Source organism: Mus caroli, unplaced genomic scaffold (assembly GCF_978045245.1).
Source record: "Mus caroli unplaced genomic scaffold, Mus_caroli_1 scaffold_1, whole genome shotgun sequence".
Lineage (NCBI taxonomy): Eukaryota > Metazoa > Chordata > Mammalia > Rodentia > Muridae > Mus > Mus caroli.
The window spans coordinates 124,873,867-124,886,798 of NW_028227256.1; the positions used below are offsets into that span (position 1 = coordinate 124,873,867).

The window sequence follows — 12,932 nt, forward strand, 5'->3', positions numbered from 1 at the left end:
GGTCAAGGAACTGCTAGAACCGTGTGGAAGGAATCCTGACTTTATGAGCACAGCCAAGGCTGTAAAATACAGTGATTATCCATACAATATTTAACTGGGTTATCTAGGACAGATAAATCAGAACTTGGATCAACTGGTATAACCTTCAAGGGGAAAAGTGTTTTAAGTTTGTATATACATGTTTGTGTACTTGTGTGCACACACAGGCCAGAGGTAGAACTTGGCTGTCTTCCCCAATTGCTAGTTCCAGGGAACTGTCTCGGCCTCTCCAGTGCAGAATTACAGATGTTCGTCATCACAATGGAAGAAAGAAAAGGAAAACACGGGAACTTGAATAGCAGTGCTCGTCTTTAACTGCTCGTCTTTAACTCGGTCAGCACTCAGGAGGTTGGGGTAAGTGGATCTCTTAAGTTTGAGGCCAGCCTAGCTTACATAAGTGAGTTTCAGGCCAGCCAGAGCTAGTGAGACCCTGTCTAGAAAAAGCAAAAGTTTGACAGGGGTACGAGTGGAAAGTTGGCTCAGTGACCTAAGAGTAGTTGCTGTTTATGCAAAGGATGCAGGTTTGGTTTCTAGCATCCAAAAGGTGACTCACAAAGGGATCTGAGGCCTTCGCACCAGGCATGCATGGCACATATACATACGTGCAGGCAGAACACTCACACACATAAATCCATCTTGTAAAGGAGGAAGCAACCCTTCTCTGTATGCATGTGCACATGAGAGTGTGAGAGTGCGTGTGTGCGAGTGTGTGAGAGTGCGTGCGTGTGTGCGTGTGTATGTGCACATGAGAGTGTGAGAGTGCGTGTGTGAGAGTGCGTGTGTGTGAGAGTGCGTGCGTGTGTGCGTGTGTATGTGCACATGAGAGTGTGAGAGTGCGTGCGTGTGTGTGCATGTGTATGTGCACATGAGAGTGTGAGAGTGCGTGTGTGAGTGCGTGTGCATGCGTGTGTGTGTGTGTGCGTGCGTGTGTGTGTGTGCGTGCGTGTGTGGAGTAGGGACGGCTTTGGGAAGGCATTGTTCATCTTTCATTTTTACTTAAAAATGAAAAAAAAAATGTGTATGCATGAGCTCTACAACACCCATGAGGTCAGCTGGGTCTTTTTCTACCATGTCAGTGCTTGGGAGTAAACTCAGGTCCGCAGGCTTGCAAAGTGCCTTAGCTGCAGTCTTACAGGCCCCCTTACTTTCAAGCTGGGTCTTTCACTGGCTTGGAATTGGTTTGGTAGGATAGGGTGGTCTACATCTCTTCTTCCCCAGTGCAGGGATTCCAAGCATGGACTACCACATTCAAGTTTATGTGCTTTTTTTCCACACTCAGTTCCTCATGTTTGAGGGTCAAGTACTTTAACGACTGAGCTATCTCAACAGCCAATATAGTAAGTATCAAGTTTTCATATCACATTAAAGTACAATAAGGAGTTGAAAGTGTCTTTGATGACACACTGTGAGGTCAGGTGTAGTGGGGGTTTCTTTATTCTTACTGCTAGGGAGGCAGGGGCATAGGTCCCAGGACAGCTAGACTACATAGTGAAACCTTGTCTTTAACACACACACAACACAGAGAGCTACACAGCAAGATTGTCTTTAAACATATTAAAACTTGCATTTTTCAATTTTTATTGTGTACATGCACAACAGCATGTGTGGAAGTTCAGAGATAGCTTTGTAAGTGACTTCTTGCCTTTCACCATGGGTTCTGGGAATTGAACTACAGTTGAATGGCGAGCATCTTTATCTGCTGAGCCATATCAACATATATTTATTTAAAACAAAAATGTATGTGGATGAATATTTTGCTTATATGCACATGTGTATCACATGCATGTCTGGTGCCTGCAGTTCCAGCCACCATGTGGGTGCTATACATTAAAAAAAAAAAAAAAAAAAAAAAAAGAGAGAGAAAGAAAGAAAGAAAAAGAAAAGAAAAAACCAGGGACTCTCACTGGTCTAAAACTTGCCAAGTAGTTTATCAGGCTCCAGGGATCTGCCTGCCTCCACTTCCCCAGCAACAAATTATAAGCATGAACCGCCTGGGCCCTGTACTGGCTAGTGTTGTCAATTTGCTGGGAGCTAGTTATCAGATAAGAAGTCTCAGTTGAGAAAATCCCTCCATTAGATGTGGCTGTAGGCAAGCCTAAGGGGTATTTTCTTAATTAGGGATTCATGAGGGAGGGCCCAGCCCATGGTGAGTACTGCCCAGGGTTCCTAGAGGCCAAGCAAGCCACAGGGATGGAGCTAGTAATAAGCACCCACCATGGCCTCTGCCTCCAGGATCCTGCTGTTTTAGCATTCCTGTCCTGACTTTCTTATTATGAACAGTGCTTAAGTGTAAACCAGATAAACTCTTTCTGGCCCTACTTGCTCTTTGGTAATAGTGTTTCATCACAGCAACAGGCCACAAGACAGGCCCATAATCACTTTATGATTGGGCTTTCTCCTTAGCCCTTTTTGAGTCTCCTCTGTAGCCCTGGATGGTCTGGAACTCAGTGTGTAGAACAAGCTTGCCTTGAACCACCTGTCCCTGTCTCTCCAAGTGCTGGTACCACGATGCTAACTATTCCTTCTGAGATAGGTGTCCTTGTCCAGGTTAGCTGAAATTCTAGTCTTATTTGTCTACCTTAGACATCTAATAGCTGGGACTACAGTCACGGGAAAACACCTGGCTCACATAATGGAAATGCTTGCTCTAATTGACCATCTGGCTCCAGAATGTTACCTGTTGTTCAAGGTTGTGACAGGAAGACATATCAGAAACAACTAGTTACAAGGAAAGGTTCATGTACTGTTGGAATGATAAACTTTCAGTATTTTTCTTTAAACAAAAATGTTGGCAACCAGATGTGAAGTCAAGCCTGATAGCAGGATCCAACCTAGGAACCCACGTAGCAACTTGTCCTGGGCCTGAGCAGATACCACAGGACCCATGCCCCCACCAAACTAATTGAGAACAATCCCAAAGAACTATCTTTAGGAAAGAAATAAAATAAATCAGTACTGAGCAGATGGTAAACAGTCCTTCTTCTAGAAGCTAGATGTGGGAATTAAGACAGGAGGATCAAAAATTCAAGTCCAGGCTACATAAGTTCCCCCCAAACCCAGCCGCTCCACTCCCCCCAAAAAACCCCAGACACCCTGACCCCCACACCCAAACAACAAACCCCAGCAAAACCACTGGGATTTTACTTCAGAAAGTCACCAAGAACTCTCGCTTATCATGGTCTTTCTACTAGCGAATAAGCCAGAAAAAAGTCACTCATGGAAATGGAGGCAATAAGCAAGAGTAGAAATGAATCCAACAGACAATCACAGAACAAGTTGTTTTATTTTCATGAGTAAAAGCAGTGGCTGGGAACAGAAGAAAGCAATTTCCACAGACACATGTATGACAGATGCAGCAGGCTTTTCCTATACATGAAGAAAATGTCTTACAGAAACAACATGATTTGGTTCCAACTTCAATAGGACAAGAAGCCTATTGACAGAGTGCCCAAGCCTGTCCCAGTATGAAATTCACAGGGCCATGAACTCAGCCATCACTTTTCAAATCCTCCTCAAGCGTTGCTCCAGAAATTGTCTTTCAGTGCCGTTCAGGGTCCAGGCTAAGGGTAGGACACCACAGGTCCCTGGCCATCAAGTTACCTTCAATACCTCAATCTTCAAGCAAGTAGTTAGGGTTGACTACCAGGTAGGGATCTTCCTCATAGCTCTCGCTTCCTTCACTGGAGCCTTTCAGCCCAGCCTGGGTGAGCTCAATCAGAACGTGATCCTGTGGAGCACAGTTTGTCCTCAGTCCAGAACCACGGATGCTTCCAAATGCCTAATACTTACATTTTCTTGTTTCCTCTCAAAAAGGCCCTGGACCAGAACCATACCTTCAAACCATTACCAGTGTCCTGCTCAACCCCCTTCTTACTAGGATGCTAACCTTTCGGTATAACTGCCTTGAAAAACTAAGAAACCTAGCAGGTATTGTGATTTTTTTAAAAGACTTATTTTGTGTACATGAGCACACTGTCTGAAGAAGAGACACCAGAAGAGGGCATCGGATCCCATTACAGATGGTTGTGAGCCATCATGTGGCTGCTGAACTCAGGACCTCTGGAAGATCAGCCCCAGGTATCTTACACATTTTATCAAATGCTTGTCAATATAACTTCCAAACAGCTGTGCTTGAATTTTAAGATTGTGCAAAAAATTCTCTAATATCTAAATCTGTTCATTTTTAATCACTGCTTATTGGCCCTTTTGAGGCAGTCTATGCTGCTAGACCAGCCTGAAACTTGTAGCTCTCCTGCCCTCACTCGAGCACTAGGATTTAAGTGCGTGTCAGCTAGGTCCTACTTCTATGTCTTCTTTTTAACTATTCTGAAGAGGTGCAGGTAGGTTTTAGCCACTGACGTGGGTGCTGAGACTCCACCCTGAGTGCTGTGGGAGAGCAGTGCATGCTCCTAACCACTGAACTCTCCCCAGCTTTCACTCCAATGGTGGTATACATCCTAGAATACCAGCACCCAGGCGGCTGAGGCACAAAGACCTTGAATTCTAGGCCAGTGTGGGCTTCACAGTGAGAAATAATCTCTAAAAAAACAAACACAAAATATCTAAACATAATTCATCTGGGAATTTTTTCTCTGAACAAGTAAAAATAAATGTAGAACACACCATCTGTCCTCTTCTCTTCCAGCCCCTAAGTAATTTTTACCAAACAAAGTAGAAAAGAACTTTCAAATAAAACTGATTATTGGACTGGGGGTGGGAGTGGGGCCGAGGATCAGGTGATGCTAGTGGGCCGGTCGAGAATTACATAGAATGAAACCGACAGGGTGAAAACAGAAAGTTAGAAAACACCCGAACAGGAGCCTAGAATTCAGCACAGAGGCATGTCTGCCCAGCACATACAAACCCAGGGCTCAATACTAGTATAGCTAAATAAAGACACCACAAAAAGCCCACCCAAAAGTAAGACTCAAATGCTGCCTGCTCAGCTTTTACCTAAATTCTGCTTATTTTAGGAAAAGTCCTTTCCTTTCGGCTAATTTTCCTCAACTACAATTATGACCACACCCCAATGATTCATCAGAAAGCCTACAGATAGAGGCACTCCCTCACGGTGCCCTGGAGCCCAGGCAGTGGACACTTACATAGTGTGTGAGGCGGTGAACAACCTTTTCGATGATTGTCTTTTTATTTATGAGCTCTTCTTCAGAGTCTATCTCTGATTCGATTTCCTTCAGGTACCAGTTGACAAGCTCGCTTCTCTTTAGTGCCGACTCATCCTCCTCTGCAACCAAATAAACACATTATTGAAAAGGACTGACCTCTAGCAAACTGCCACACAATTCATGGCACACACAGGAAAAACTGTAAGCTTGATTTTAGAAACTGCAAAATAAGGTGCAAAAGTAAAGATCAGTGGTTTTAGAACATGTGTTTAGGATGTACTACGGCCTGGATCTAGTCCTCACCACACACACACACACACAATCACATGGTTTGGTAAGCTCCTCTTCAGGGTGTGTTTGTTTTTTGTTTTTTTGAGACCAGACCTTCTTACTTTGTAGCCTTGGCTGGCTTGGAGCTCACTATGTGGACCAGGCTGCTTTTGAACTCAGACACAAACCTGCCTCTGTCAAAGTGCTAAGACTAAGCGTAGGCACTGCATTCAGCCAGAATCTACTTCTGAGTCTACTTCAGTTTCTTTCAAGTACTAGGTGAACATGGCTGTGAAAGTCTGCAGCACAGATTGGAATTGTGCATGGGGAATTATGCCTAGAAGCCATCACAGAGTCGTCTTTGGAACTTTTCTGTTCTTAGAACACACGCTGGTAGCTGGGCGTGGTGGCGCACGCCTTTAATCCCAGCACTCGGGAGGCAGAGGCAGGCGGATTTCTGAGTTCGAGGCCAGCCTGGTCTACAAAGTGAGCTCCAGGACAGCCAGGGCTATGCAGAGAAACCCTGTCTCGAAAAACCAAAAAAAAAAAAAAAAAAAAAACCACACACGCTGGCAGCTCACAACCTACTGTAACTCCAGCTCTGGGGGAGCCAAGTCCCCCTTTTGTTCTCCATGGGCACCCATACACAAATGGCTACACCCACAAAAAGAATGAACTTCGGCTCTAACAGATGATGGCTTATCCTCGTACCCATGGCTAACCGTGAAAGCAATATGAAACCATGGCAAAGCAGTTGAGGGTAAAAAGTGGCCAAGTGTCCCACCGACCAGGTAACAAAGGAGGGTTGTATTACATTTGTGGTATTTTATAGATAAATACAAATACCCTGCAAGACATCTGTTGGGAAGAAAGCAACTATAGTCATTTCCACCTGCAAAAATGTTGTTTCTATCATCAGATCTAAAGATTCTGCTTCAAAACCATAAGCTAAACACAGGAACATCGGTATTTACGTCCTGTATTGCAGAGTGATCTGTACTCTTCTGACAATGAGCTTGTAGGGAGGCTATGCTGATACGACCCAAGGCTCAGCCAACACAAACCACCATCTCTTCTGACTTCTGAAGCTTAACACAACGCTTAACATCAGAAGCGGCAGAAAGCGCATGTAAGACCGACAGCAGATAAGCAGCCTGGGATACATACTCACCTTCTTCCATTTTCCTGAGGTGGAGCACGATGAGGTTAGAGATTCGGCAGTATTCAGCAAAGCCCAGCCTCAGGGAGGGCTTGGAAACAGTCTCCTGACTGGCATCTTCACTGGAGCCGTTGAACCTATTCACAGGGGCAGGGCTGTCGGCATGACCTAAGGAAGGAAACAAACACCTAAGTCCTTCCTTGTGCCTTCAACATGCCCATCTAGTGCCCATGCACACTCTCTATGCTTAATACAAACTTCAGAAAACAACCATTTTATAGATAAATCTGAAACAAATTAAAACCCTACTAGTGGAGACAACTAGCTTGAGAAGAGTGTCAGAGATGGGGACAGAGATCTTATTGATACCATTTGCAGCAGGGCACAGTGGTACACACCTATAATTTGTGCACTTAAAAGGCTGAACCAAGCCAGGGGTGGTGGCGCACGCCTTTAATCCCAGCACTCAGGAGGCAGAGGCAGGCAGATTTCTGAGTTCGAGGCCAGCCTGGTCTACAGAGTGAGTTCCAGGACAGCCAGGACTACACAGAGAAACCCTGTCTCGAAAAAAACCAAAGGCTGAACCAGAGGCTAGAGATTTAAGACAACTTAGGCTACCTAGTAAGACGTTTCCCCTGCATCTGACAAAGTCAATTTGTAGTGTTATAAGGAAAAAATTATTATTCACCTGTTCAATGTGATCGAGAAGTTTAAGAATCTTTTAAATTGCTATTATGCATATGGACGCACGTGAACAGAAATCAGGTTATTCAGTCCTCTTACCTTTACATGGTAAGATCACCAGGTTTTCAGATAAGGGCGTTTACCCACTGAACCTTCTACTTGCCCAAGAAAATATTTCAAAGTCAAGAGCTAAACAGAATATTGCATGCAAGAGTAGAGGACAAAGGATCTGTTCATTTTGATGTGCTTTCTTTTGGTCTTCCAAGCATATATACTTTGTACAACCACTTAACTGTCCTTCAGCTTATACTTAATTTAAAATCCCCTTTGAATACATCCATTCACAGCCACTGACAAGCGTGCCGGTACCATAACACCCTGCAAGACTGGAACCTGTCTACAGACAGGCAATGAGATGAGCAAGCTCCTCACCATTGACGCCTCCTTGTCCCTCATCCGTCTCCATCTGGATCTCTTCCTCTTGATCTAGATTGACATCAGGCGTCTCTACACGGATGATTGATTTATTCAGTAATCGAAAAGCTTCCTTCACATGTTTAGGCTGGACCTAAGGCAGTAAACAGACAACTTAGTTATGTTAAGATACTTTATACCAAACAGCCAAGAAAGAACACGGTGCTCTCCCCTGTATGGCACTATTAACTCACTAAGATGGTGGAAATGATTGACAATATCATATACTATCAAGATCACAGACTAACTCTCACCTTCCACAGGTGCATATGAACTGACACAGCTGTATCTATGCATGTATTCTATGTACCTGTGTGTGGGTATGTGCTCACCAGTGCAGATGCCTGTGGAGGGGTGAAGAGTGCTGGGATTCAGCAGGGCAGTGGTGGCGCACGCCTTTAATCCCAGCGCTCGGGAGGCAGAGGCAGGTGGATTTCTGAGTTCGAGGCCAGCCTGGTCTACAGAGGTAGTTCCAGGACAGCCAGGACTGCACAGAGAAACCCTGTCTCCAAAAACCAAAGAGTGCTGGATTCCTTGGAGCTGGAATTACAGGCAGTTGTAAGCAGCCCCAATGTGGGTTTTGTACTGGCTGGTTTTGTGTCAACTTGACACAGCTGGAGTTATCACAGAGAAAGGAGCTTCAGTTGAGGAAATGCCTCCTTGAGATCCAGCTGTAAGGCATTTTCTCAATTAGTGATCAAGGAGGGGAGGGCCCATTGTGTGTGGTGCCATCCCTGGGCTGGTAGTCTTGGTTCTGTAAGAGAGCAGGCTGAAGGCTGGAGAGATGGCTCAGCGGTTAAGAGCACTGACTGCTCTTCCAAAGGTCTTGAGTTCAATTCCCAGCAACCACATGGTGACTCACAACCATCGGTAATGGAATCTGATGCCCTCTTCTGGTGTGTCTGAAGATAGCTACAGTGTACTCATATAAATAAAATAAATCTTTAAAAAGGAAAAAAAAAAAAGAGAGAGAGCAGGTTGAGCAAGCCAGTAAGTAACATCCCTCCATGGCCTCTGCATCAGCTCCTGCTTCCTGACCTGCTTGAGTTCCAGTCCTGACTTCCTTTGTCGATGAACAGCAATGTGGAAGTGTAAGCTGAATAAACCCTTTCCTCCCCAATTTGATGTTTTGTGCAGGAATAAAAACCTTGACTAAGACAGAACCAAACTCTGGTTTGCAAGAATATGGATATTGTATGGATGTATCACCTGCCAATTAAAAAGCCTATGGCCTATGGCTTAGGCAGGAAATGGGAAGTGGGACTAGAAGGAGAATGATCTGCCCAGGAAGATCTAAGGAGACAGACTCATGACACCTGAGGACATGATAACTAGCCACGTGGCAAAATGTAGATTAAAATAAACAGGTTATCTTTAGTTATGATCTAGTCGGAGTAGTTGTATGGCCAAGGTATCTGTGAATATATTTTGAATCTAAGTCCTATTTTTGGAGCATGGAGCTGGGAGGCAAACTGGACCTAACAAGAGCAGTATACACTTTTCTCCCTTTATTTCGTTTTTATTTAATGTGCATTTGTCTGAAATTATGTCTGTGCACCATATGCACTCAGAGCCTGCAGAGGCCAGAAGGTATTGGATCCCTTAGGACTGGCGTCATGGACAGCTGGAAACCATCACATGGTTGCTGGGAATATAATCTGGGCCCTCTATATTCTTAACCATAAACCATACAATCTCCCCAGTTCCATTTTCTTTATGTTTTTCCTTGTTTTGAGACAGGGTTTCTTTGTGTAGCCCTGGCTATCCTAGAACTACCTCTGTATATCAGGCTGGTCTTGAACTCACAGTGATCCACCTGCTTCTGCTTCCTGAGTGCTGGAATTAAAGGTGTGTGCCACCACCACCACATGGCTTCTTCCTTTCTCCCTTCCCTTACAGTACTGAGAACTGAATCTAGCACCCCCCACAAGTATCTACAACATTCCCAAAAATTGTTTATTGATTCATTTTTTGAGACAAAGACCCATTCAGCTGAAGTTGGCCTCAAACTTGAAATGCAGATGAGGATGAGTTTGACTCATGATCTCCTGCCTCTACCTCCTAAACCTTGGGATTATAGGCATGTGATACAATGCTGGGTTCAAGGCCAGTTTGGGCTTTAAATGCTATCTCAAAACCTAACTGCATTTATAATTCCACCCATGGTAATCTGTGGCAGAGGGCTGGGAATTTAAGCCAGGTTACCAAAAGAGCACCTGTTTCAGAAACACAACAAATGAACCTAGTCCTTTCACAGACAAAATTTGAATTCTAACTGAACTTTGTATATAAAAGTACACAAAAGCCTCTTGGTTTGAAGCAGATGTGTGGCTTCCAATATCACCCCTTCCCATAATCCGACATTTGCTTTGAGTCTAGGGCACCAAGAGCAATTAAAAATCTATGGAGCTAAGGTAAGAGTCACGAGTGTGCTTAGCATGCACAAAGCCCTGAATTTAATTTTGCCCTGGCATATGCAAAACCAAAATAATACCCAAACCTGCCACACACTGATTATACAACCCTAAGGAGGAAGAGTCCTTCTGAGGCAGGAGTCACAGTCACATTTGTATTCCCAGCCAGAGGCCAAGGCCACTGTAGAGATTAAATAGGTTTCTCTTGCGTAAGTACTCACCTGTATCTGCACTCCATAATTTACTGATTATAATAAACACTTTTATCCATTACTATTAGTCTAGACAGCATACCTCATAAACGTATGATAGCAACATTCTTACTGGGAGAATAGTTATCAACTGGTTGTGAGATATTCCATAACAAAGATAAACACCCGCCTAAAAGTCAACTCATGCATTCCTGTTCCCATGTTTATCAGAGGCATTCCTGTTCCCGAGGGGCTGGTACCTCGTCACAGCAGTGCATGCGGGCCATCGATTCTGAGAGTCGGATCATGCTCTCAAGCTGTCGCACAGTGATTCTCCATGAGGACTTGGTGACCCCAGAGCCATCCCTCTGGCGGAGACGTTTGTACTGCTCCACAATGAAGTCTTCTGACTCTTTGGAAATCTGTTTAAAAACCAGTCAAGTCAAGGAGATATTTATTTATATATATACAACACACACACACACACACACACACACACACACACACACATATTTGATTGACTACATTAAATGTCAGCTAAAGAGGGTCCTGGATGGGAGTACTCCAGGAAACAGTCATGTCCTAATTTTATGAATATGAAGACAATGGACCAGTATAAGCAATTGACCATTTCTAAATGATGTTTAACACAGGAAGCAAGAGAATAAAATGAAATGTACCTCAAGATGTCAAAGCTCATTAGCACTAAGTCTATCCTGAGGCTTAGCTCATGAACTTATACGGGCTTGTGGGAAAAAGACAGCATATACTGACTTAAAAGGCCCTCAGTTTTTCAGAGCAAGAAATTCAGTAAACAGTAATATTGGCAAATTCATACTCTTTATATGAAAGTTGCTCACAATCCTTATTGTTAGACAGGGTTTCATTATATAGACTATCATGCCTGGCTAAAATATTTTTTTCAGTATTTAACAATTTAACCATTTTTGAAGAAACCAGTACTCAAAACAACACAAAAATGTGAAATTTAAGGAGATTATAGTGGACTTAGAGGGTTTTAAAAGGAGTATACAAAATTAGGAAGGAAAAGTGGTGTGGATATGGAAGGAATAAAAAGTTTAGAAGCGAGAGGTGGATTTATAAAAACACATCTTCTTCAAGAATACAATTCTCAAACAATAAGCTAAAGATTTGAGGATATTTAAAAAATGAATACAGCTAGGCATATTGTCACATTCCTATAAATAGAGAAGTGGGCATCTAAAGCAGGATTGAGTTTGAGGCTAGCCTAGACCTGAGTGCCTCAAAAGACTAAAACCAAAGCTAAAGCTCCGTTCAGTTCATTTCCACAGAACCCATTTATCTACATCGAGTTCTAACACCCACACGCACCACGACTGACTTATCCAGGTCTGGCAGGGCAGATTACCTTGGGTTTAAACTGTCGGGCAAAGAGAAGGTACCTTCTTATATCATCAAGGGAATAGACTCGATCGATCGATTCTTCAATTCTTGAATGCAAGTCTACTATGCGCCTGGCAATAGCATAGTCTGTCACCTGATCCAGAACAAGAGAACGTCTTTCAGTCATAGTAGTACTGACTCCCAAGTACTACCTAGTAAGGGATGATGTATGTGATGGGCATGGAGTAAAGGCCTGCAGTCAATTCTAGCACTTAGGAGGTAGAGGCAGGAACCTCAGGAGTTAGGCCTTAACTATATAAGCAGTTCAGGGCCAGTCTATGCTCCAGGAGACCCTATCTTACTTCTATGTTCCTGAGAAGTCATTGGTGGTGGCGCATGCTTTTAATCCCAGCACTTGGGAGGCAGAGGCAGGTAGATCTTTGTCATTTTGAGACCAGCATTGTCTGCATAGTGAATCTCAGGATAGCCAAGGCCACATAGAGAACCTGTCTCAAAACAAAACAAAAACCAAAACAGAAGAAAAAAATTAAAAAAAAAAAATTTCAAAATAGCCCCAGCAGAGCATTTATAGGAGCTTCTTCTTCTTCTTCTTTTTTTTTTTTTTTTGGTTTTTTGAGGCACGGTTTCTTCTCTGTGTAGCCCTGGCTGTCCTGGAACTCACTTTGTAGACCAGGCTGGCCTCGAACTCAGAAATCCACCTGCCTCTGCCTCCCAAGTGCTAGGATTAAAGGCATGCGCCACCACACCCGGCAGGAGCTTCTTATATGAAACGGTTTTTCCATGTATGTCTAGAAGCGATCTTCATGAAGCAGATGATAGCTTTATTTTATGTAGAAGTAAACTGAGTCCCTGAAAAGTTTTATTATCCAACCGAGGTCTAAGTAGTAAGGACAAGACTGAAGAGCCTAACTTCAGTGTGTCCTCTTAGCCACTACACTATCATCCATGAGTTAACTACGTCTGTGTACTTGTGAAAGGAAAAGAGGAGAAACCTCAGCCCAAGGCCCCCAAACATTCACAAAAGCAAGGCAGTTTTATTTAGATAATGTCTCAAGTCAGTTTGGAAGCAAGGATTTTGCATTAATTATTGAAATAGAGCTTCCTGCTTATCGATTAGGAGTGTATCCTATAAACGTGGGCATGGTGGGTTACACAGAGAGTTCAAGGCCAGCATGAGTCACACAAGACCTTG

General features: G+C 43.6%; 1 protein-coding gene across 1 annotated transcript in view; it reads right to left on the bottom strand.

The window, feature by feature from the left end:
* Nucleotides 1-3,309: 3,309 nt before the first annotated feature.
* Nucleotides 3,310-12,932, bottom strand: part of Mcm6 (minichromosome maintenance complex component 6) — a 28,253-nt gene continuing 18,630 nt past the window's right edge. The window contains exons 12-17 of the mRNA XM_021150920.2: nt 11,745-11,873; nt 10,615-10,776; nt 7,708-7,843; nt 6,604-6,759; nt 5,142-5,281; nt 3,310-3,766 (exon numbers count right to left, since the gene is read on the bottom strand). Of these exons, the coding sequence (XP_021006579.1) occupies nt 3,650-3,766; nt 5,142-5,281; nt 6,604-6,759; nt 7,708-7,843; nt 10,615-10,776; nt 11,745-11,873 (840 nt within the window). The 3' untranslated portion in view covers nt 3,310-3,649. The remainder of the gene's footprint in view (nt 3,767-5,141; nt 5,282-6,603; nt 6,760-7,707; nt 7,844-10,614; nt 10,777-11,744; nt 11,874-12,932) is intronic.